At 41.6% G+C, this 26,232-nt stretch overlaps 1 protein-coding gene across 1 annotated transcript in view; it reads left to right on the top strand.

The window, feature by feature from the left end:
• MAGI2 (membrane associated guanylate kinase, WW and PDZ domain containing 2) overlaps positions 1 to 26,232 on the top strand; it is a 966,486-nt gene that overhangs the window by 874,938 nt on the left and 65,316 nt on the right. Inside the window, exon 23 of the mRNA XM_077746976.1 lies at positions 12,328 to 12,466. Coding sequence (XP_077603102.1) covers positions 12,328 to 12,466 — 139 coding nt within the window. The remainder of the gene's footprint in view (positions 1 to 12,327; positions 12,467 to 26,232) is intronic.

The following is a 26,232-nucleotide window of genomic DNA, read 5'->3' as shown; positions in this document are numbered from 1 at the left end:
CTCAGGTCGTGATCTCATGGTTCATGGGTTCAGGCCCCACATTGGGCTCTGTGCTGACAGCTAACTCAGAGCCTGGAGCCTGCTTCAGATTCTGTGTCTCCCTCTCTGTCTTACCCTCCCCTGCTCATGCTGTCTCTCTCTGTCATAAATAAATAAAAAACATTTTTTAAATAAAACCTCTCCAAGACTAAATTAAAAAAAAAAAAAGATGCTTGTGGGGTGCCTGGGTGGCTCAGTTGGTTAAGCATCCAACTCTAGATTTGGGCTTAGGCTGTGATCTCACAGTTCATGAGTTTGAGCCCTTGCATGGGGCTCTGTACTGACAGTGTGGAGCCTGCTTGAGATTCTCTCTTTCTCTCTCTGCCCTCCCCTGTTGGCACATGCAGGCCCTCTCTCTCTCCTCTCTCTCTCTCTCTCTCACTCTCTCAAAAATAAATAAATATTTAAAATATGTGAATAAATAAAAATAAAAGATTGTGGCAACCCTATGAGCCAAAAGAATAGAGAGAAGAGAGAAATAAGGATTGGAAAATACAGGGAAGAGAAATAGGAAATTAGCAGCTGCTGCTAACCACAGAGTAGAAATAAAACTGATGGGGCTGGAAGCCTATTAGAGGCAAAGGCAACTCTGAAATCTTGAGCAGTTTTAAAAAGCACATTCGAGGGCACCTGGGTGGCTCAGTCAGTTAAGCGTCCAACTTCAGCTAGGTCATGATCTCGCCATTTGTGGGTTCAAGCCCCACTTCGGGCTCTGTGCTGACAGCCAGCTCAGAGCCTGGAGCCTGTTTCAGACTCTGTGCCTCCCTCTCTCTCTCTGACTCTCCTCTGCTCACACTGTCTGTCTGTCTGTCTCTCTCTCTCTCTCAGAAATAAATATAAAAAAATAAAAATAGAAAGCACATTCAGCTCACTAATCTATAATGCTATCTTAAGAGAGCATTTGTATAAAAGTGCAATACTTAAACAAATAAAGGTTTCCAAAACTAGCTTCTCTAATATGGGAAAGGTTACCACCTTTTGTCTTAAAACTTAAAACTTTTGTCTGAATCCATTCAGGCTGGTATAACAAAATGCCACACATTGGGTAGTTTATAAACAGATTTAGTCTTCACTGTTATGGAGGCCAGAGGTCCCAAGATCAAGTTAGAGGCAGATTCGGTGTCTGGTGAGAGCCTGCTAACTGTCTCTGTGTCCTCATGTGGTGGAAGAGGTGAGGGATCTCTCTGAGGTCTCTTTTATGAGAGCACTAATCCCATCATGATGGCTCCATCTTCATGACCTAATCACCTCCCAAAGGCCCTGTCTCCTAGTACCATCACCTTGGGGGTGAAGATCTAACATATGAATTTTGAGGGGATACAAACATTCAGATCACAGCAACCTTCATATGTTATATTCATTCATTGTTTTAAAATCTGCTCTTTTGTTTCACTTCCTCCTAGATTCACTGCCTTTCCTTCTTTCTTGATTCTGTATCATGGGGAACTGATTCCTGCCTACATCACACATACTCTTTTGCCCATAGTTTCCTATTGGATGTTGCTAATGAGAAGCAGAGAGGAAGATCAGAGGGCAGGAAGAAAGAAAGTGTAATCATTTTCTAACAAATAATCATAAACTTAGTAGCTTAAAGCACACCAATATATTCTATTGCAGTTCTGGAGGTCAGAATTCTAAAGTGGTTTCAGCGGGTTAAATTCAAGTTGTCTTACCAGCAAGGCTGGTTCTTTCTGTTGGCTCTAGGGGAGAAGCCACTCCTTCATCTTTCCCAGCTTCTGGAGCCCCCTGCGCCCCTTGGCTTGTAGCCCCTTCCTCCATCTTCAGTACCAGCAGTGGGGCATCTTTTCTTAGCTCTCACCTCTGTTTCTGTCTTTACATCTTCTATCTCTCTGATTTTGACCTCTGTGATTGAGACCATCCAGATAACACAGGATAGATGATGTTCCCATTTCAAGGTCCTTAACTTAGTCACATGTGCAAAGTCACTTTCGCAATGTAAGGTATCATATTCATAGACTCCATAGACTAGATGTAGACATCTTTTGGTGGGACAATATTCTGTCACAGAGAGAGATTTCTTTCCCTTGTTGCTCTGGGCCTGGCAATGTTCATCCCTTTATGATGGCAGCTCTCATCAGGCTCTTTCATGGTCCAAGCTCTCACTAGGTCCCTGAAATTTTCCTTCCTCTCCCAGGCTCTTCCAGACAGAGGTGGTAACAGTCCTCACCTTTAAAGGCTCACCAGCCCTCTTTGCTTCCTAAGCCCTGCCCACACCTCTAAAATAGTCCCATCACTAAATTGTCTTCAAAAATCCCAGCTGATACGCCCATCTTGGTATGCCTTTTCACACTCTTGCTGACACTGTTAACATGTCAGGTCTAGAACTGGCACACACAGAAAGTAAACGTAATACAATATGCAAGTAGTTTGGCTTCAGAAAACCCAAGGATTGTTACCCTGTGCCAATGTCACAGTCATCATACAGAGCCTAATGCTTGCATCTGATTAGAAATATGGGGGGAAATAATACCTCATTTTCTCTCAGTTACATCCAGGGAAGGGAAACGACAGCCTACACAAGAGTTCACAATAGAAAGTTTCCTCTTTGATTTCATTTTGGTTGTTTTTCAATCAAATAGGAAAAGTGACTTCATGACTTAATGTAAGTGATTTCTGGGCAAATGGATGAGCCACTAGCTGAACTGCCAATGACAGCTTTCTATTCTTGCTCAGGCAGATAATTTCAACATATTTCCCTAGACTCTTCTTCTTGCCTGAGCAGTCAGACGGTCATATGAAAGTGGAAAGGTTGTGGTTATTTTTTCCTTCATAGAAAATATTTTGCTTCAACCACCTCGTCTTTAAAATCTTTCTTTGCATTCATGTCTGTCAGCACAATAGAAATTATCCCTCTGTCTTGGCTTAGGGTTTGGATTAGCTGTCCAGCATTCAATGAGATCCTTTTCCTAAGAGCTATCTATCTAAAAATGATAGAAGAAAAATGGCATCAATGTTCTATAGGAATTCCTAAAATGCAGAACTTAACCAAATGAACAGAAGATTTTTTGTGTGTGTTTTTAACATCTCAGTGATATTTTAAGAAAAACATTTGCCTCATTTCTCCCATTAAATATCCCCAGAAGCTCAGCTGTGTCTCTCCTAGTTTCATTATAAAAAGCCTACCACTGTGTTTTATTTTTTTCTCTCCTCTATCATTACAATGACGATGATGATAACTATGAGAGTTAATAATCCAGGATTGTATTTGTTTTTTGTTTTTTTTAGAATTATTTTCAAATTTTATTCTTTTTTGTTTTTTACAAATAGTTTATTGTCAAATTAGTTTCCACATAACACTCAGTGCTCATCCCCAAAGTGCCCTCCTCCATGCCCCTCCCCCCCTCCCCCCCACATCCATCACCTTATATAGGAGCACCTAAATATCTAAAACAATTAATCACAAACAGAAACAAGCTTATAGATAAGAATGTGCTAATAGCAGGGGACTTTAATACTCCGCTTACAGCAATGGATAGGTCAGCCAGACAGAAAATCACTAAAGAAATAATGGACTTGAAAGACACATTGGACCAGATGGATCTGACGGATATATTTAGAACTTTACATCCTGAGGCCAGGGAATTTCCTTTCTTCTCAAGTGCGCATGGCACATTCTCCAAGATAGATCACATACTGGGACATAAAGCAGCCCTCAATAAATCCAGGATTGTATTTGTATAGTTTAGAGTTTACAAGGCACTTACATACACTTCATATTATTTGGTCATGGTCAAACCTATTATGAAACCAAATTTAATGTTTTTATGGATCTTGTTTAAATTTGGTTCACACAATAAGGAGCAAAGAGTCAACAGCTTCTGAAAATGTTTTTCTTTCAATCTTACATCTCTCTATTGAACAAATATGTATGGATATTTCTCACGTGGCTGAGCCTCTCTGCCCTTACAGAGTTTACAATGTAGGCACAGCTCAACATTTTTGCCTTTTATTTTTTAAGAGAGAGAACACACAAACATGGGAGAAGGGCAGAGGGAGAGAAAAAGAGAATCCTAATCAGGCTCCACACTCAGAGTGTAGGCCCACACAGGGTTCAATCCCATGACTCCAGAATCATGACCTAAACCAAAATCGAGAATCAGATGCTCAATCAGCTGAGTCACCCAGGTGTCTCACAACTCAATTTTTTAAGAAATGCTGAGGAAAGGCACCCGACCCAGACTGGAGGGACCATGGAAGGCTTCCTGGATAAGATCAAACCTGAGGTGTGTCTGAAAGGATGAGTAGGATTCTACTCTATTTTCAGAATGGAGGGCAGATTCTAGACAATGGGCACAGAAAGAGAGCTACTTTAGGCAACTAGGAAGAGATAATCAGAGAGCGTGCATAGAGCAGGGGAGCAAAGGTCTTAAAGAACGGACCATCAACAGCCATGAAAAGCCCTAGAAGAGTAAGGAGATTTAGAAAGAAGGAATCTAATAAAATTCTCCGTATGAGATTAGTATTGGTAACATTTGACAAGGAAAAATGAAAGGTTTGCTGGGAAAGATACCAAATTGTAATTTAGACTTGACCTCTACAACTGGTCACTGCATCATCCTTAAATTTCACATATGTTTACATGTTTTAATTTAGAGGATGTGAAAAGTAAGAATGAGAAATGGAGGCTCCTGAATGGAGAGCTCACCCTGAATCTTCACCAAAGGTGACCCCCTGATTTGAATGACCAGCCAAGGCATCCCTTGCCCCTGAGCAGTACACCCAAGTCAAAGACGAAACATTTTCTGAGCTGTGACCATCTTGTCTAAAGAGTGAATATGAAATAGGGCACATTACTTGCCTCAAGGGAAACCCTCAGAATTCTTCAGCAGCCCCTAACTTCTTATTCCCCACTCGTTCCCCTCACTTTCATGGTCCTTCTAAGCAAGTATATGCTCCAGCATAACCTTGATTAAGAACCCTTCTGTAAAGCCATAAGAGCTATTTTACACTTGTGTTTAGATGAAGTTTCTTGAGAGATGTTGGGATGTTTTCCTTTTAAGTGGTTATTTTCTAGAGCGTAGTAGAAAGAGAGTTTCCGTTTTCAACATACACCTTAATTGAGGCAAATAAAAGCCACAGCGTTTTGGTGTTCTCAAACATGTGCTTCAGTTTCCAACTGGGTTGGAAGCCTTCCCTCTGGAAAAACCTGCTGACTTGATGGGCTCCTGTGCCTTTGCTGAGGCAGTCATGCACGACAATTTGTAACAAGAGCCAGCTCCTATAATAGGCACTTGGATATCATCTATTTCAATCACCAGTCTAGTGGAAGAAACAGAAGGTTAGCCAAAATGTTCAGCATAACCCCTTGAAAATTTTACTGCAGTGGTTATTAAATAATATCTAACAGGGGCACCTGAGTGGCTCAGTAGGTTAAGCATCCGATGTCGGCTCAGGTCATGATCTCACAGCTCATGAGTTCAAGCCTGGTGTTGGGCTTTGTGCTGATAGCTGGGAGTCTGAAGCCTGCTTCAGATTCTGGATCTGCCTCTCTCTCTCTGCCCCTCCCCTGCTCGTGCTCTGTCTCTCAAAAATAAACATTTTAGGGGCGCCTGGGGGCTTAGCTGGTTGAGTGTCCGACTTTCGCTTAGGTCATGATCTCGTGGTTCATGGGTTCGAGTCCGCGTCGGGCTCTGTGCTGACTGCCAGCTCAGAGCCTGGAGCCTATTTCAGAGTCTGTATCTCCCTCTCTCTCTGACCCTCCCCTGCTCACACTGTCTCTCTCTCTCTCCTAGAAATAAATAAAAACATTTTAAAAAATAAACATTTTTTAAAAATAATAAATAATATCTAAAAAAATTAATTGTGAAAACAGTCATTACATATTAAAGGTCACCATCAAGTTGAAAGTCACCCCATCCCTTTGCTCCAGCAGGGCCATAAGGGCTGATGTGTCCTGTTGTCAGAGCACCTGGTGATGATGCCTGTGGCAGGCAGCGGCAAACACCCTCAGTTGGAGTTTTACCCCCCTGCACTTTATGACTTTTTCATTCAGACCCAGCCTCCATTCTACTTTCTTTCAATCCTTTAGCATTTGTTTCCCATTACTTTACCTGTCTCTACCCATTTTTGTAGGTCACCAGGACTCAAAATTCACGTGGCCTCCTCTAAGTACTCTTGAAATTGTTAAGGTGTAGCTGGAAGTGCTTAAGGCAGCGTTTCAAGAAAGCTTTCAGTAAGGTATGCCAAGATGCACTAACGCGAGCTATGTTGTGAGAATAGAGATGGCTTTTCAGTTAGAAAAGCAAACCTAAGCCATTTACTCAACTGTGATTAACTAAGGGCCTACTTGTCAAGAACTATGGAGATGCCACAAATACGGTGGGTACATTCCATGCCCATGAAGGGTCTGGAGTCAACAAGAGAAGCCAGACTGTAAGTGAAGAATTTCACTAACCTGAAGCCTCAGATCATTAGCCACAAAAAATAGTCCACAGCTAAGTCTTCCATGGAATGAAGAATAGAGATATCCATTATTTATTGGTATAAAATTCTAAAAGAGCTCAAATCCGCACACCTAATTAAAATCTAGGGTTTCAGTCGTGTATAATCACACAAAACAGGTTCTTGTGGGACAGTAGTAGTGTGAGGGCAGTTAACTGATTACAACCAGCTAAGCGTGTTTGCGGGGTGTCAGAGCAAGACTTAAGTGGGAACGTCTGTGACTCAGAGCTAAAGTAAATCCAGGATTAATCAAGTTCTTCTAAAGATTTCATTGAGCCAAACCAAATACTTTCTATACAACTTGGCTACAAACGTATATATGGTAGAGTTTATGTCTTTTTCTTACATCTAGAACTATTAACCATTTAAGAAATATTGAAACTTTTGCCCTTACCTGCCTTGGTTTCCCAATAAGCACAGAAAAAGTTTTACCTGCAGGGCCCCGGCAAGTTCAAGGACTTGGTAATAGCTTTGTTAAAGAAACATCCACCATGATACATGAACAGATATGTAGGAGCAGAAACGCAGAACGTACTAGGCTGTGCCGAGAGAGGGTAGCCTTTTCTTTTCTTTCCTTTTCCTTTCTTTTCTTTTTTTCCAGGAAAGTGATTTTTATTTGCAGTTGAAGTATAGTCAACACACAATATTACATTAGCTTCAGGTGTACAACATAGTGATTTAACAAGTCAGTGTGCTGCATGCTCACCACAAGTGTAGCTGCCATCTGTCACCATCCAACGGTACTACGGTATGCTATGCCTTTCATCCCGTGACTTATTCATTCCATTATTGGATGCCTCTCCCTCCCACTTGCCTTCACCCCTTTTGCCCATCTTCCCACTCCCCCCATCCCTTCTGCCAGTCATCAGTTTGTGAGAGGGGGCAGTCTTATCTCACTTGTTGCCCCTAAGACATTGCTGTAGGGTTGTTACTTGCCCCAAGAGGACTACAGATATAAATATTTCTTCTATAGGGGGAAAAAATGAGTGTCTGGAATTTTATCTTAAGTCCTTTGGTTCGTTTCCTAAATTCGACATCTCCTTGGCACACACACATCTGTGAACTTTGAGTGTCCCTCTCTCTCACCACTTCCCTTTTTCTCACCCTCTTCCCTCCACCCCTACCCCTCCTTTTCCCATCTCTCTCTCAATTCTAACCAGAACTTGATATTTTAAAAATTCATTAAGAACAAGTGGAAGACATTTCTAAAGTTCCTCTTTAGTAACGTAGCTCAGTTGAAGATAGCTCTGTAACAAAGTATGGAAAGAGAAGACTGTATCAGAATCACAGCTGGTCTTTTTTTCTTCATCCCTTAAAGGAATGCAAATTTTCCATTGATTTTATCAAATTAATTCCTTCAGTTGATTCACACGTGAGATAGGAAAGTGATGCTCTTCAACTGGCCACTCACTGACCATGAAGTGGGAATGTAACCAAAGAACCTCTCTCTGCCCCTGACAAATTCAATTCCTTATACAACCAGATACTAAGGATGAAAGCAAAAGGAATCACATTTGAAATTTGTTTAAAGAGTCCCATCAAAACGACTATTCAGGGACACCTGGAAGGCTCAGTCAATTAACTATCCGACTCTTGATTGCGGCTCAGGTCATGATCTTGAAGTTCATGAGATTGAGCCCTTGTGCTGTCAGCATGGAACCTGCTTGAGGTTCTCTCTCCCCCTATTTCTGCCCCTCTCCCACTCACATACATACATTCCCTCTCTCTCAAAATAAAAAGAGAGAGAGAGAAATGACTATGCATAGTATTAATAGTGGAGTAAAAATAAAAAATAAAACTTTTTTTACAATTTGTGTCATTTTGCAAAAAGAGACAGTTCTTGAGTCTGTCGGGCTTGTTGTTACCCTTGACAACAGGTCCAAATGATTTGGCCTATTTTTATAATCTGCCAGAGCACCTTCTAAGATCCAGAGTTTGTGACAGTGACAGCATTACCATCATCTTACCTGGACAGCATGCCCTCCAAACACACCTTTTTTTTTTTCTTTTTTTCTGAATTTGGTAAGGTCTTGCACTATTCCCAAACTTCCTTTGCTTCCAGTGAGGGAGGAAATCCACACACTCCATCCTCCAGTGTCCTGCCTGGGGAGAGACTTGAGAGAGACTGAAAGTCTTTGATGAAGACTAAGGATCCCAGATCCAACCAGCACCAGAGGCATTCTCTTCTCTTTCTGAGGGGACCCTGCATCAAAAACTAAAAGCATGGATATTTTCCAAGCCAAAAGGTCAGGTCATACTCCTGGGAACTCAATAAAAGTAATACCCCTGACTCTTCCTGGAGCCCCGTCCCTGAAATTCCTGCACAGGAGACCTCAGTCCAGCCCTTGTGCAGCCCTTGAATCCCTCTACTTCTCAACCACCCCTGTAGTCTTCCAACCCACCACCTCTCCCTCCCATGCTAAGTTTTCTTCCCTTAGTCCTCATGAGCTCTTAGGAGGGAAGAGGGAACATGACAAATGCACAAGAAAATGAAAACATCAAATTTTCTAAGTCTCTCAAGTATGTGACCAGAATGCAGATGATGTGTGACTATTTCTATCACACCACGAGATTCCTTTTGCCCTCTACATGACTCTCGCAGTGTCAGTCTCAAGGCAGAAGTGTCCTCAGGCAAAAGTGACTATCACGATTGATTTTGGGGTCAAGAGTGTTCATAATCCCTTCTCCCATGATTCTCAACATAAGCCATGTGTAAATGCTTCATTCATTCACAAATATTTATAGTGCATCTCATTTGAGATACATCATTAAAAGGCACCCAATATCTGCCCTCATTTGCTTCTTGAGACCATGGTATGTTTGGTCTCTGTCACCTTCCCCACACCCTCCCAGTTTCCCAATTAATAGACAATGTGATAACTTCACAGACTTCAGCTCCTTTCTTTAATCTCCCACTTTCTCTCCAGTTCAGTCTCCATACTGATGACTCAGGGAGATTATTAAACACCACTTTGCTTCCCTAGTCAGGTTACTGGTTGATTAAAAATTTCAGTGCCTTACTGTTGCCTTAAAAATAAAGCCTGGAGGACTTTAGTTGGGTGGCTCAGTTGGTTAAGCATCCAACTTCAGCACAGGTCATGATCTCATGGTTCGTGGGTTCGAGCCCCACATAGGGCTCTGTGCTGCCAGCTCAGAGCCTGGAGCCTGCTTCAGATTTTGTATCTCCCTCTGTCTCTTCCCCACCACTGCTCACACTTTGTCTCTGTCTCTCTCTCAAAAACAAACATTTAAAAAAAAGCCTGAACTCCTGAGTAGCAGAATAAACTAATTGGCAGTTCTCCAAATATATCATGGTCTCAAGTCTCAGGGTCTTTGCATCTACTGCTCACTCTACCTAGAATGCTTGTCCTCCTCCTTCACCTGGGAACTCTTACTGATACTTCAAAATTCAATTGAGATGTCACCGCCTCCAGAAAGCTCTCCCTGCATACCAGTTCACCCATTCTGAGTTAGATGCCCCTCATTTGCTTTTCCTTAGCATTTTGTTAATATCTCTGTTATAGCAAAGGTATATTGAATAATAACCTTATTTACCCACTTTCCCTCCAGTTAGACTGACAACTTATTGTAGATAAATACTATACCATTTATCTCTATCTTATCACCCTGGTAGACTGTCTAGCATATGGTAGGTGCCCAGAAATCATTTGATGAGTAAAGAAGGTCTAAGTCTAGGAGGGAAGACAGAAACGCATAACTGTAACAAGGTGTGATAAATAGTAGAGTGGGGTACAGTGACGAATGTAAAGATTAGAAACATCTGCTTGCAAAGAAGACAGGGTTGAGGAAGGAATCCCAGAGAAGATGTTTGGGCTGGCGTTGAGGAAGATTGAGAGATCACCAGTCCAAAAGGGGGAGAAAGCAAAAAGAACAGTAGCATATGGAAAACTCTGGATGCCTCAATAGGAATGAAGCATTTGGGGAGATTTCTCTTAGAAGCATGACTCCAGTGACAATAAGAAGAAGATATTGGTGAGAGAGTGACAGGAGAATATTTGAATAATCCAGGTAGACACCTGAATTGTCCTAGTTAGCAATGGGTTAAAACTGAGGGCAGAGACCCAGCATGCCCCTCAGGTTTCCCACTTGAGTGAGTGGTAGTACTGTTAACCAGATCTAGAGGAAAAAAAGTGCTTTGGGAGAAAGATGCTAAGCCCAGATTGCTAGTGCTGAATTGGAGTTGCCTGTGGGACATCCAGGTGAAGATGTATAGTATTCAAGGGGATGTGTGAGTATGAAGCTCAGGGGAAGAGTCTGGCTAAGAATGAAGACTCTACTATAACTTCACTGGAACGTTTGTGTTACTTCTACAATTTAACTGTACCATGAGGTTTCAGTCATGGGTGGGAACTGCTGGGAGAACAATAATTGGTCCCATCTCTGCCTCTGGCTTGGATACAGTGGCTTCCGGTAAGCTACTCAGCTTCAGGCTGTGCCTGTGCCTTATGGGAAAGGGGACAATTAAGGAGACCTGAACAAAAATGTTGCAAACATTGCCCCCAAAACAAATTAATTTGGTCCTGTCATTCATAATTCTTCTGTGAAATGTGGAAGTCATACCAGTGAGGCAAACTTCTTCCACTGCCCAAAAACCATACTTTCAAAGACCACTTACACAAAGGGGAAGGGGACGTCTTTACCTTCATTACATTGAAGTCCTTACCCCTAGAGGATCCTCTTTAAACAGAAATATTACTCTCTTACTAGTACAAACATGTGTTTGTTCTTTCCCCTCATTTGGGGGGTGGGGAGTGGCCTTATTTTAGTGCCATCTTTGCATTGTGATGGCAACTTTTATTCCTGTTCTTGCCCAGCACCCATCTTGACAATGCTCTGCTATTTGTAATTCTGTCTGCATTATAGAGTTTAGATCTGCTTCTAGGGACCCAACTAAAATAGCATTTTTGCAAAGCAACTCATGGTGCTTTCCCTGGCTAATTTACCTTAAGTGACTTGCACTGAAATGAAACATATTTTAATTCAAAGGTTCCTGACAGTAATGGTACTGTGGGAGTTCCATGATGTGTTCATGGCTGAACCTCTTTTATTCCAGCTATCTACTCACAAAGGCTAAACGGGAATTGCTTATGCAGCCTGGGCACTTCTAACAATTCAAGAGGGATTGGTATTTAACCAAACAGTTCTGGCAATCAGGTGTGAGCATGGCAAAGATTTACAAGGGCATTAGTCATGTGTGGAGAATGGAGGATCTCATTTTTAATTCAAAGAACTGTGATAGAAAACTCATCATCAAACTTGAATATCAACCAGCCATATTTACAAAGAAGGCAATATCACAATAGCACCCAGGGAAATTTAAATGATGCATGATAAAAATTCTCAGAGAAGGCCAAAAACCAATCATCTCATCCAGCATGCTGAATTAAATGCTGCACTAAGTCCAAAGCTGGCACTGTGTTCAATGAAAAGGCCTTAAAATATTTACTTCTTGTTTCAAAGCAAAGGTGCAAGGTTTGTTTGGAATTGTAGCTTCAAATATATTTCCTAATTTTTTTAAATGCTAAAAGTTTAATTAAAGCCTCTGCCACACTGACTAAAAATAAATAACATATCACCCCAACTTTATGGTCTGATATTTTCATTTCTGTAAAGGTAAATTTAAGTTTGGTGGTCAGATTCAGATGTAGCCAGGAATTAGCTATTTCTGAGAAGCTGCGGGCTGCAATTAAATTGTTCAGATGCTCTCTGGAAACCAGTATCTTTAAGGGATGCTTTTCTAATCAGTTGGAAATGCAAGTTGAGTAGAACCATCCTTGGCTGAGTTAATGTTTTCTTAATTAACAGGTAGGAGATCAAATCATTGAGATCAATGGGGAAAGCACAAGGGACATGACACATGCCAGAGCAATAGAGCTCATCAAGTCGGGAGGAAGAAGGGTCCGTCTGCTGCTGAAACGCGGGACAGGGCAAGTCCCGGAGTATGGTACGTTTCACGTTTTGATTCACCTGTTTCCTGTTTCTTCTGTGTACTGTAAATGGCTATGCTTATTTGTAAAACTATATCAGTTCTCTAAGACTACCTAAATATAGATTTGGCTATCAATAGATATATACACACATATATACATTTAAGCTGAAGATTTATATGTCTGTGAGTTCTTTCTTTTGCTCCCTTGGTTAAGTGATGTTTAAAATAGCAAACAGAGGACCTTTCAGGGCATCTCTGAGCGTGCAGGGAGAGCCAGCCACCACTTATACATTAGAACTTTTGCAATTTGACTAACAGTCTTCTGTTCATTTGAGTCCACAGTAATTTATCAAGTATTTCCTAAAATTGCTCATGAATTGCACTGACCTGTAGGGTATGTGACTGGAGCCAGGGGACAAACAAGAAAAAATCTTCAGGTGGGAAGATTAGAATGTCAACTTCATGCAGTGGTTGCATTTTCTTGGCATTTAGGGGTTGTCCCAAAATTCACTCTAATGTTGTGTATCTCTGTGCTTTTCAGGAAGGCATTGAAGTACATTAGACTTGCCTTCAGAAGTCTTTAATGGTGTTATTTCTCAGCAGCCCATTTAAGGCACCACTGACAGTTTAACTAAGAAACTCCTGGGTGGCCATTACATGAGAAGCATCACACCCTGAGCTGGGTTGTAATTAATCTCAAGGAGTGACAGAAAGACAGACAGATATCAGTGAAAAGCAAGTGCAGATGATACCTGTCCAGATTGGGGCAATGGGACTTAATCATGGTCCTGAATAATTAGCTTAAATTGTTGATCTAGATAAATCAACTCTCATTTCCCCTGCCCTCCCCCACACACAAAAAAATTCTAAATAACACTTTTCCCTCTCAAATTGTGCTTACCTTAATTATGGGTAACTTGCCTAAGTTACCTAATAATGGACTGAACACTTCCTTAGCTAGCAGGTAGTCCTGAGTTCAGTTGAAATATCTGAATTCAAATGCCCTTAAAAATTTTGTTTTCATGGTCTTGAAACCCCAAAAAGATTGGCAAATACTCAATTAAGGAAAGTGTTGAGAAGTTTGTGTAGGCCTGGCTCTGTGCCCAAGGAAAGATTTAATCCCAGGTCCTATCCTTAATGTTTGGATCTAATAAAATATTTTTAAATATTAATATTAGCAACAAGCTCAGGCCTGATCCTGTTACATGGCACCAGCACTAATCCCTTTGTAAAGAATCTTACTCTTGGACTAGAGTAACTTTTTGCACCCCAGAGCAATACATGATTCAGTACTGAAGACCAAACTGACCTGCGTGAATTAATCACTTCTATAAAATACTTTATTTTGAAGGTATGTTTAATTCCATGGCAAGACCTGTTATCTATACCAAGGAATTTCCATAGAGTTAATATTGTTTTTATTGTCCTAACAAGTTAATCTTCAGGCAGTTGGTCTAAACAACATGGCTATCCCAAGCTTTCTTTTCTTTTAGAAAGCCACTATTTGGTCCATATTTTCAGCAGCTCGCCTGTAGTGAGCAGTTACAACAGCACCATTGTCCGATCGGCAGCATGACTCAGACTGTAATGTGTGACACTGTCTCAAAGTATCTTTAAGAAAAAATAAAACATGTTTTTGAGCCAGACAAAAATTCAGGACCATGCCACCATGATCCCATTAATTCATCCATCATCGGGAATATCGGGTTAAGGTTAAATTCCAAAATTAACAAGCAGGGTTTCTTAAACCTCTGGACCCAGTTTGGAGGGGCCAATTGTCAATATGGTTAACTCCAGCAGTATTGCAGAGTTTCTTCTAAATATATTCTTCTAAAATGTAACTTTAAATCATACTTGCCAATGGCTAGAGTTTGTCAGCTACTGTTGATGTTAGATTGACATAGATTTTGATTATAAATTAACTTTTTACATTATGTTACAAAATAAGCAATTTAATTTTTTTTAGATTTATTTATTTATTTTTGAAAGAGAGAGCACACACAAATCGGGGAGGGGCAAAGAAAAGGAGAGACAGAATCCCAGGCAGGCTCCCCACACATGAGCACAGAGCTTGATGCAAGGCTTGAACTCACAAACTGTGAGATCATGACTTGACCCGAGATCAAGAACCAGATGCTTAACTGACTGCACCACCCAGGCGCCCCCCCCCCAAAATAACCAATTTAATAGAGCAGAGCAAGATCTTCTCCTTTAGAGAAGTAAAAGAATAATCACAAACTAAGTAAACATTAGCACTTCAGGAAAATCTAAGCTGAAAGATGCCTGGTTTTACATGAGGAACCAAGAAGGTTAGGGATCAGACCAGATCTTTGAGGAAAATGTCATCAAGTGATATTTCTGGAGTCATAGTGACTAATGAGGAGGGTGTTTCAGGCGTCCCTAAGACCACCCTCACATTCAAAGATCTGCTGGAAAGATTCCTGGGACACAGAGTATAGTCGTACTCACAGCTAAGATTTATTATAATGATATAATAAGGATACAGTGAGATCATAAGGGGGAAAACAGGCAAAATCTGGGGCAATCCAGGTGTAGGCTTCTTTATTGTTTCTCTCTCTCTCTCTCTGTCGGTCACCCAGAGATCACTCTTGCCCCAGCAATACAAATGCAGCAATAAAGGTGTGATACTATTGTCCAGGGTAGTTCATTAGAGATTTGGTGCCCAAGGCTTATACTGGGTGCTGGTCACACAGGCACCCTCTACCTACTACAGACCAAAATTCTAGACTCCTGTAAGAAAAGCGGGTGTTCAGCATAAACCATGTTGTTTGCATGGTTATACATGTGATGCTCTTATAATTTAGGGAAGGGTTTATATTAGTGTAGGAGACAATTCACCTGTCACAGTCCCAGAGACCAGCCAGTGGCCAACCTTGCAAGCAGGTCCCTCTTAGGAAAACAGTCTCAAGGCTGCCGTGTGAACTCCTGTGCCAGGAACAAGCCAGAGAAGCAGCCACAGTCATTTTACAAATGGCCCCAGCATAAAAGGAATGCCCACAGCTAAGGAACATCATAATTCCTTCAGCACCAGTTAAATAGACTACATCATGAAGCAGAACATTTTGTCCAAGATAAAAGAAAGAATTTTAATGAAGCTGGNGCTGGAGGTAACAAAACCAAATAACAGAAACAAGGACAATGAAAGACAATGCTTGAGTTATCAATAGATATAACCAATAATATAATCCACTTTGTCCAAATGCACCCTCATCACAGGAACACTGAATTTTTCATCAACTGTGAGCTTAATCCTGCATTTGTTTCCTTTGTTTGCCTTTTAAGACCCTAAACTTAGCAAAAATCCATCCTTAAAAGATAGTTAAAGGGGGTCACCAGAATCTGTAGGAGACATAACCTGCTAGGGAGGCATGCAGATTTAACCCAGCTCGGGAGAGTGAACCAACAGCCTGTGGCAGGGTTTTAACTGATACCCACCAGCCCTCCCTCTGATACCTGCAGAATTCCATATTCACAGCAGCTCTGAAGCAAGACCCTTATCTGGACGTTTGGCCACGTCAATGAAAAGCTGATCTCAGTCAAGAGAAATACAGAACTCTTGCCCTGAGTTCCTAAGGTGATCTGTGACAGAGAGATAAGCACAGGTACAATCGAAAAGAAAAAAAGTACCGAGGTAATCTGTCAGATTGTTGACTAAACAAAATCAGTGTGAATCCAAGTGAGCTGAGGAGAGGAATAAATATGCTGCAAATATGCCATCCATAATTACCGCAAGACTCATCAGCAGACGACACCCCAGCCAAGTCAGAGGCATAAATCAGTAAATACGGCCACGAAGGTAGGGGGCTGCTCACAGGCTGGCGAGCCGCTGCAGGGGGGTCGGCAAGTGATAAGGGCTTTGAAGAAGTTGCTTTTATGGCTAAGTTCTTGAAGGAGATGGATACTTCAACTCTACTTTAGTCCTCAGGATAAGAATTTGTTGATTATAAACTCCGCGGGAAGCGTGAGCTCCCCTCCCCTGACACACATCTCAACAACTGGCAGGAATAAGGAAATTTCACCCGACCGTACTGAGAAAACGATTCTGAAGACGATGCCTCAAAAGTAGTGCCCTCCTTAACACTGGTTGTTGCTATTTGAATTAAATCTAAAAAGGTTAAGAGAGAAGAAAGCATGTATCATGGTTCGAAAGCTGCACAGGAATAAATTATACAAATTAGCTCCCTGTCTTGAAATACAGGTGTCCTTCATTAGCATTCAAGGAACCGAGGTGAACACTTACTTGATTTAGATTTAGATGCTGAGCCGCAGAGCCAGGGCCAGGGACAAAGGAGGTGCCACTGGTTGAAATAAAAACCCAGCAGTTCGGACCAACTCGGGCCTTTCCCCTGGTGATACGCGCGGTTGAAATCTGATCAAAATTCAAAATAAAGCGAAACAGAAATATGCTTTCTGGTCTTAGTGGTCTAGCCTTTTTATCCTCTTAAGAAGCAACAGAGCAGGTCTTTATGACTACCAAGGTGAGGAGAGGCTGCTTGCAAACGGAGGCTGCGGGTCTTCGGAGGTCAGGCAAGGTTACAAGGATGAAGCAGTTTTCTTCGTACCGGTGGCCTAGGGACAACAAACACCGAATGCCCGCGCAAGGGGAAAAAGAAAGAACCAATCTGTGAATCTGACTTCTGCCCTTCCGTTTTCAAAGTGAATTATGTCTTTAATGGGTTTGGACTTGATTACAGGTCTTTGGTAAATGGAATTGTTTTCATTTTATAAGTATGATAAAACTGCTTTAAGTAAGTAGAGAAAAGATAGGAGTCAGTAAGTATAGCTAAAGAAATGAATGGGCCAAATAGTTGTTTAGTTAAAGACTGCCTTTCATCAGGAAATACACATGATTTACAATGGCCATATTAGAGCACCAGATTAAGCAGTACTGGTCTCTACTTATATGGCAATAGGCAATGTTTATTTGTTTATTTTTCAAGAATATACATTGGCCATTTGCAACAACATGGATAGAGCTACAGTATAAGACTAAGTGAAATATGTCAGTCAGAAAAACAAATACCATATGACTTCACTCATATTTGGAACTTAAGAAACAGCAAATGAGCAAAGGAGGAAATAAGAGAGAGAGAGAGAGAGAAACCAAGAAACAAACTCCTAACTATAGAGAAGAAACGGATAGTTACCAGAGGGGAGGTGGGCGTGGTAGGGATGGGATAAAGCAGGTGATGGGGATTAAGGAATGCACTTGTCATGATGAGCACTAGGTGATTAAAATAAAAATTTCAAAAAAAAGAACATATATTGACAAGAATATATATTACAAGTGAACATTATAAGCATACTCTTATAATCTTGTTTATATTTATTTGTTCGGCAAGGGTTTTCTTCCCTCTGATCATACAAAGATAAATGCAGATAGTATCCACCTACTAAATATTAATACAAGACAAATCTTGTAATTAATATCATTAATTCATGTCATTACTATTCCCTTAACTAAATCAGGATGTTCTTGGGCACCTACGATGTGCAAGGCACTTTGCAGGCACTGAACACAAGGTACAGCCCTGACTCTGAGTGAGCTGACAATCTAAGAATGAGGATACATGTAACCACTGATTGTAACAGAATCTAACAGAATCAGTAGTGACTGATTAAAAGGACTTTAAAGATCTGCTCTGGTAAAAAATTTAAGTGGGTTTTATTAATTATTTGTGAATTCAATAAATACGTCTAGAGTATTAAGGATCCTTGAAAAGCACTTGGCTTCTTTAGTTTGTTAAGCATTACCTTTGTAATATTTATACCAATGCTTTGTACATTTTCTGAAGGGGCTCGCTGAGTATAGGTAAATTTCTGCTTAGACCTTGTCTGAATTATTCTGAGTTCTAAGTTAGTAAACCAAAACTTCATCTGGCAAATTTGCAAATTTCCCCTCCTGTGGCTTTCAGCCCCAAGAAACCTGGAGTACCATGACCTCACAGCCAGAGGCCTTTGTGGGTGAGCTGTTGTGCCCCCATGAGAAAAGGAGAGAGTCTCCATTGTCTTGGTTTCTTCCTCACAGACCATGTTTATGGGAGTTTTAAGTGGTTCCATAGCCCTTGCACTAATTCACTGCATTTTTAATGGGGCAAAAGGCAGCTTGCTTCAATAATAAATTCTGAAATTTAATTTCACCTTCTGACATTCATGGTTGAGTGTATCTTCTTTTTCCATGAGAGGTTCCACAAATCACTCGGGCACACTTCTACTGAGTCAGACCCAGGAAGAGCCCAGGCTGTCAGGCAGAACTCTGGGCCACATCATACAGAGGACACGGTCCATCCTGCCTAAAAAGGCTCACAGTTGCTCTGCAGCATAAAGGTGAGCCCAGGAAGTGCTCTGTGAAGCTCCCAATAGGTTCCCACTTCATGGAGTCAGAGACAGAAGCTTCCTTAAAAAACACACAACTTTGAGATTCCTTTTCCCCACTGTTCCAGCAAAAACCTCACTTATTATTTTAAGTGATTTTAGGAGAAGGATGAAATCTCACTTCACATTGTTTTATTGGGACCCATGGACCATAATGAATATTTGCTCTCTTTGGAAACCCTTACATGATTTCCAACGTGTGTTTTTCTCTCTTAAGTGTATAGTAAATGACCCCCTTCCCCAAATCCTCAGCAGTTAGGTATTTAAGACTCTGGTAAAATATATTCGACTGCATAGTACCCAATAAATCTACCAACAAGAACCATTTTGACCTTTGAAGTCCAACTACCCTCATTTTCCAAACACTTAGGTTGTTGGCCACATGCATCTTGGAAAACCTATATATCCCAGTGCTTCCAGTAACCTATCCTGGAGAGTCATAGTTTAGGTTCTGATAGAACATTCCCTTCCTTCCCCCAGGGTGAATCTGGGCTCTCCCAAGGAGGACTTTTTCCTCAAAAATCTGGGAGAAGACAGTTTTCTTAGAGAAAACACTGCTGAATGCTGTAAGCACGTCAGAATGGACCCCCAGGAAGTCACTACTTTAAGAGAATGTTTTTTACAAGAGTGGAGGGGGAAAAGGAGATCAAGGATCAAAGTTAAGCAGGCAGCATAGTTTTAAAGTTGTGTGAATATGTGCACACGAATATGATTGTGTGCATCTGGCCCAGGACTCTGTATTTTTAAAGCTCCATCTCAGGGAATGCCATGCCCCCAAGATTATGGGGTGTATCCTCTCTGGCTCTGCTATAAAGGCCGGGTGCATAGGAGTTTTACTTCCTGCCCACTACTGTCAGGTGTGCCTCATCTGCTCCACGGCTCCTCCTTTGTGCATCCAATCTAAATGGCTTTTGTCCCGAGACACATCTTCATTACAACTTAAAGAAAGGAGACTAGATCTTCCTCCCATTGTCCTCCCATTTTCCATGTCTGGCTTTTTTTGACCATCTGACCTCAGCTCCCATCCTCCTCACCAAAGGACAGTCTGACCTTGAGGTTCAAGTGTTGATTCGAGATAAGCTTCTAACCCCTCGGCTGCACTCATTTGGAAGAGGGTGCTAAATGCCAAAATTATTTTCCCCGCTGTCTGATTTTCTCTTGTCTCAAAGTAGAGCTGTTATAGAAAAGGCTTCGATCCCTGCAAAAGAGTTTGCCAACAAAACTCTGCTCTCACAGGCACTCGAAGTGGTATCCAGTTCCTTAAGACAAATTCTTGGATAGGTCCAGCCAATTGCTATAACCAGCAACCGCGGATTCTCCAAGTCGCCTTCAAGCTTTCATTTTATAACTAAGGTCCTCTAAACTTTCCATTGCTAATGGAAGAAATAATGAGTCCATGAAGCCAGATATTTGTTATTTGAGAAATACGCATACAGCCTTGCTGCAGGAAAGGATTGCGGCAATGTTCCTCTTCTGATAAAGGCTTCTTAACATTTCTTTTTAACTTAATTCCCTCAGTCAGGACCAAAGATGAAATTATATAATGCCTTACTCCAGGCTTGAATTATGCACTCTAATTATAGCGAAATCTCTAAACTCTGAGAATCACACACATTTTTCAATGTGCTGTTTGGCTTCAGTTGCTGTTGTTGTTGTTGTTGTTGTTTTTCATAGAATGAACGCACACTTTGTCCTGACTAAAGACCTGTTAACTGTAATGTGGCTCAGACATGTGCTTACAGAATAACTGCTTTTACACTACTGAACAAAGGTCTCTGATTTTCTCAGCATGTGCTCTCTAACACATCCTGACTCTGGCCTCTTCAGGAAGCTGGGTGTTAGGGCTGAACATACACACTCATAACATGTGCATTCAATACGCCAGTATACAACTCTCCATGTTTCACATTTCACTGCAATTTCTGCCCCAGCCTTCACAGCAATCTATTTCCACCATGTTCTGGGTTCTTTGAACTTCTGTCCATGAGGTTTCTTAGCATGTGTATCTTTCAAGCCCAGTAAAGGTCATATTTAAAACCAGATGAGAGCCTTCTCTCTGTGTGACACTAAAACAGCTTGATTCTTTTGGTACAAAATTACTTGCATCTTGGCAGGGCTAAATGGTAAACTCAATTAATAAGTCCTGAAATGTAATTTCCATTTCTAACATCCGCAGTTAAGCATTAGTTTTCTTACCACAGAGAGGCTCTGCTTTCCATTTAACCCCAAGGTGTTAGTGCTCACCCTTGGTCTCCCTTCCCTCAGACACACACCAGGCTGTGAAAGGCACTCCATGTGGCATAATCAGAAATCTATGTGGAGTGCTGTTCCATTCTGCATACTGAAGTCATGTGGGCCCCCGTTTGGAGCAAGCTAGGTATTTAGATGGGGAACGCCATCAGTATATATATGCCAGCAAGGAGTGCGTCAGGCTCAAAATGTCTGAGCTGCATGGCCTAAGTTGTTCCAATCACATTAATTTCATGTTCACCTGCCTTTCCCTCGTGCTGTGCAGAGCTGAGAGAACACAGCAGCGGGCGAGGGGGGGTGGTCGTTGCTGCACCTCCTGGGGCCTTTCCCTTGGAGGTTATTGATTTGGGTATTCTAGAGTTTCTAGTACCCATCTATGTGTAGATAGAGACCTGTAGCCCAAGAGCTGAGAAAAAGACAAAGCCATGCAGTAGCTGAGAGGGTAGCTTCAGAGCATGACCCTGGGTAGGTGAGCCCTCCTACCTCAAAGGAGAGTAGGCAGGGCAGGGCTGGGCTTCTTTTCCCTGCTTTATTTTTTTCCAGAAAACAAATACACTCAGCAAGTCAACTGTGCACTTTGACTATAAATAAACAAATTGTCAGAGGTGAGGGGAGCTATAAGAACGTATGAGATTATTAGCAAAAACAGAGATATAAACACGGGCACACCGCGTCTTCATTTTTTTTCAGTTGTTCATAGTTTGGAACTGATTACTGTGTCTGATTCTCAAATGACAGCGGCTATTGCTAAACATCCCATATTTGTGGGACCATCCTACAGAAACTCTGATATGACCATTTCAAAAAAATTTTTTTTAACATCCGTGCCTCCCTAAAAGCGCTTCAGGATGCCCTCAATATTTTGAGAAAAATCTACTTTTGGAGTACACGTGTAGCTCAGTCTTGCACTAATTTCATGCTGCATGCTCAACAGGGGTAGCTCTACTTAAAGTCTTTATTCTTACTGCCTAGATAATTTGTATTCAGCTGCTCTAAACATACTAAGCAATCTTGACTCTAACAGTAATAATATATCTTTGTCACTGGTTCTGTTAATTCTAATGATTGGTCCTAGGCTGTTCCTCCCCTTCCTTTAGGAATGGTACCTTCCAGTCTCTCCATGTGCATGAAAAGTGACAAGCATGGGTCCCCATATTTCTACTTATTGGGCCACCCTAAAGACACGGTTTGTAAAATCTGCATGAATATTATCTTTCTCTAATGAGCTTTGGTTTTGCATTGTTTGTAACTGATGTATAATGCTTTTTCTTTCATAGTAGCTTGTCTAATTACTGCTAGTGCTCTGGCAAATATATATGTAGCTGAGACCTTACATTATCTTTATAAGGACATGTTATCCTTATAAGGATAGGATTTGTGGGTTCCTGAAAACCTGAGATGCGCCAAATTCCTGGGTTCGGGCCCAGAGTGGCCCAGCATGAAGGAAAGAGAGGGAGGGTACAGCAGACACTGCACTGACAGAGTTCTGCTCCACACACTTCCAAAAATCCTCCCAGGCTTCGATGCAAACAATTAATTTGGTTTCCTCTCAACCCAAGTTCAGACAGCTCCAACCCAGGGCACCCCTTTGCCACCAGACAGAAAGAGAGCCACAGTCACCAAACATTCTAGCCCTAGGATCTCTGAACATCCCCTGGCATCACGGTATTTCCCCCTCCTGTCCTGTGGCCGTTATCCACACTGGACTGGAGCTTCTCACTCTCCTTCCTCGTGCTCAAGGATGCACCAAATTTAAGGAGCGGGGGGGTGAATAGTTGTGACTTTTTAAAAAGTAGGCATAACTTTGTATCTGAAAATGATTTACCACTATTTCAAAATGAAAATTCTTAAGTGTTGGCTATATTTGAGCCTAACACTTGGAAAAAGGCTTAAGGAAAAAAAATTCTATACCTAAATAAAGCAGAATATAGATGATACCCTTGCAAATAGAGTTCCAGCAACCTTTCATCCATCAAACACATCTCTCGAGGGGCCCACGTTTCCACTGTCAAATCCTGCAGTGGGCAGGTAGCTACTGCCACAATTTCATAGGTAGGACAAGGGTTTTAAAAATGTCAGCTTGACTTTTTAGCAAAAAGGTGTACCATGCTCAGTCCCTACAGAAGCGTGAATCAGACTGACACGTTTCTCAACTCAGGTTTGATGTGACCCCATCCACACATACTGTTATAGCCATGGCCAAGCATCTCTCCACCAAAGTCTTTTCAACTAGCTCTCTGTATTTTTCCTGAAACATGTTTTCCAACTGTTAATGACCCTGCTGATTGCCATTGGGATTGATATAAGTTTAACATGAAAGATAATATTTACTCACTAAATGAATTATTTGGCCTAATGCTAAATATTCCTTAACAATTCCTTACCAAATACTTTTATGCTTATATAAGTATTACACACACACACACACACACACACACACACACACACAATTGCAATTATTCCTTGAGGATGCCTTAAAAAACAAATGTTTTAAATGTATCATTTCTCTAAAGTATCTGTCTCTCAAGGATATTCATTGATCAGGGGAAGCCTGAATCAGAGCATAAAGGAGAAAGCTCCAATTTACTGGAAAAGCCATAAAGCCATGGAATAACTATAGGGAAATACAGTCCATTGACTGTGGTTTAAACAGGTATAGATTTGTGTTTCTGACAAAAGCATATGCTTGCAATTTAATTTACTTTACCTAGTCTGTAATCTATGAGGGTGAGGGGACCTGAATCAACCAATTAACCACTGTCATCGGCCAAAAACAAAAACAAAAGCACCAGAGGGTTCTTTGTAGTTTCTGTCCAGTCCCAGCAACATCTATCAGGTGCCTTACTCAATGCTGGGATATAAAGATTAATAAGAGTCTCTGCCTATATATGCATTCACAAGCAAGTAGTAGTGACAGGGAGAAAACCAGGCAGAGGGTCAAGTAGGAATAGTACTGGCAAAGGAGTGATAAGAGTCCAAAGAAGGCAATATACTAAATCTGCTTAGCAGAGTTGTAGAGGTTCTATTTTACATTTTAGCTGGAACTTGCATGACAAATATGATTTCACCAGTGTGGGCAAGAGGTAAGATTGTTCCAGGCAGAGGAAACAGTTTGACCAAAGCCAGGGAATCATGTTGCCAACAGTTATCACATAGGCTAATTAATAAAGTGGAGGCCCTAATTAAAGAGCACAAAGGTGGGCTCGATGAGAAAGGGCGTTGTATGCCAAGCAAAGGAATTTGGACTTTATATAACCAGACGTCACTGAAAAATTGTTTGATTGAAACGGTGAAAATATCTGTATTTGGGAATATTCTTCAATACTGGATTTTATAGGAAACTGGAGACAGTTAAAATACTACTGTAAGGGTTGAGGCACATGATAAGAAGACCAGACTTGGGGAAATGATAATGGAAATAGCACACTATGAATAGATTCTGGAGATAGTCCAGCCATTCCACTGATAGAAGTAACAAAACTGGTGAATGACGAATATGAAGGAAGAGGGTCAGGGAGGTGGCTTGTGGCCCAGGGCTCACTGGAAGATGACCCCAAAGGTGAAGGAGGAAGTTTAGAAAGATAACGAGATTACATTTGGACTTGCTGAATTACAGATGCTCAAAGGATTCTTACCAACAGGGCAGTTGGATAAGGCACTCAAGGGAGGAGCCGGAGCATTGGGGGGTCCCTGAGGGGACAGCGAGGTCTGTGAATGGGGGATGAGCTCTCCCAGAGGCCCCTCTATGTACAGAGAGGAGAGTCCATGGCATATGGTCACATCCATGTGACAAGTAAGAGATCAGGTGAGGACAATCCAAAAAGCAAGAAGAGAACCGAAGAGAAGAGTGATGGGAGCCAGAAAGAGGGTTTCAGGAAGACTACAGGGAGAATGACCCATTTTCTTGATGAAAAAGTGGTTGCTCTGCCCCAAGATGGCCTGGGAGCAGGGTTAGGAAAGAGTGAGGAGGCAGGGACTAGAATCCACTTTACTGCCTGATTTAGCACAACGCTAGGTGCATAGCATTCAATAAATGGTAGCAATCATGAAGGTTGTGGATGAGAACCTGCCCTCATGCACTAGTCTCCATGGACCTCACCACAGGACTTCCCCACATGGTTCCCCACATTCTGAGCCATGCTGGGAATCCACAAGTGAGATGGCAAATAACTAGAGCTCCTACTTAGATCCAGTCGTGGGGTTAAGGCCTGATTTCTCTGGTTTGTTTTTGCAGAGGGCAGCGATAGGCAGGGTACAAAGATAAATGGCACCATTTCTCCCCTAAGGGAACTATGTAAGTAGGGCATGTTTAAGGAAAACATGGTGCTCATTGTTCACAAAAAAAAATACTTGGGCGCCTGGGTGGCTCAGCAGGTTAAGCATCTGACCCTTGATCTCAGCTCAGGTCTTGATCTTAGGGTCATGATCTCAAGCCCTGTGTTGGGCTCTTTAGTGGGGGTGAAGCCTACTTAAAAAAAAACACACACACTTTGTATCTCACACTCATTAAAGTCACTCTCAAATGTATTATGTTCCTGGATTGACATACAAAGCACTTTGAAAACAAGCATCCTCTGCTTAATTTCCCTTTCTGGGGACACTTTGCCCTTTGAAATCTGGATTCCATCATCAAGTTTCCATTGAAAGCGTCCCCTCAATGATCACCAATCTTACCATGGTAACAAAATCCAGTACTGATTCAATCCTGTATCTCCTTGGGACTCCCTAGAATAGTTAACACTACTGATCAGTATATTTGCTGTATTTTCTCTTACTGCTCTGATTCCCCTCCAGAGTGTCTTTCAATGTTGAATGTCTTTCAACATTCTTCCTATCCAGTGACGCCCTTCCCCAGCTTTTCCCTCAAGATCCCATTCTCCCCCCGGGTTCTACCTGTCAAGACTGTGCAGATGACTCATTTCTGTTTTGTCATATCTGGCTTCATTCCACAGCTCCACCCTGAGGTTCCCAATGCCTGCTAGACATTTCTAGCCAGATACCCCACATTTGTGTATTCAAATTGTATTCATGATCTTCCCTCCTAAAAATACTCCTCCTCTGAAACACATCAATTGAGGGACCATCAATCCTCTTCATCAACCACCTCAAAACCATCTTCCCAGCCTTCCCCATAT

This window comes from Crocuta crocuta, unplaced genomic scaffold (genome assembly GCF_008692635.1).
Source record: "Crocuta crocuta isolate KB4526 unplaced genomic scaffold, BGI_CrCroc_1.0 scaffold396, whole genome shotgun sequence".
NCBI lineage: Eukaryota > Metazoa > Chordata > Mammalia > Carnivora > Hyaenidae > Crocuta > Crocuta crocuta.
The sequence above is the reverse complement of the archived record's forward strand: the minus strand, read 5'-3'. Positions and strand labels throughout refer to the sequence as shown.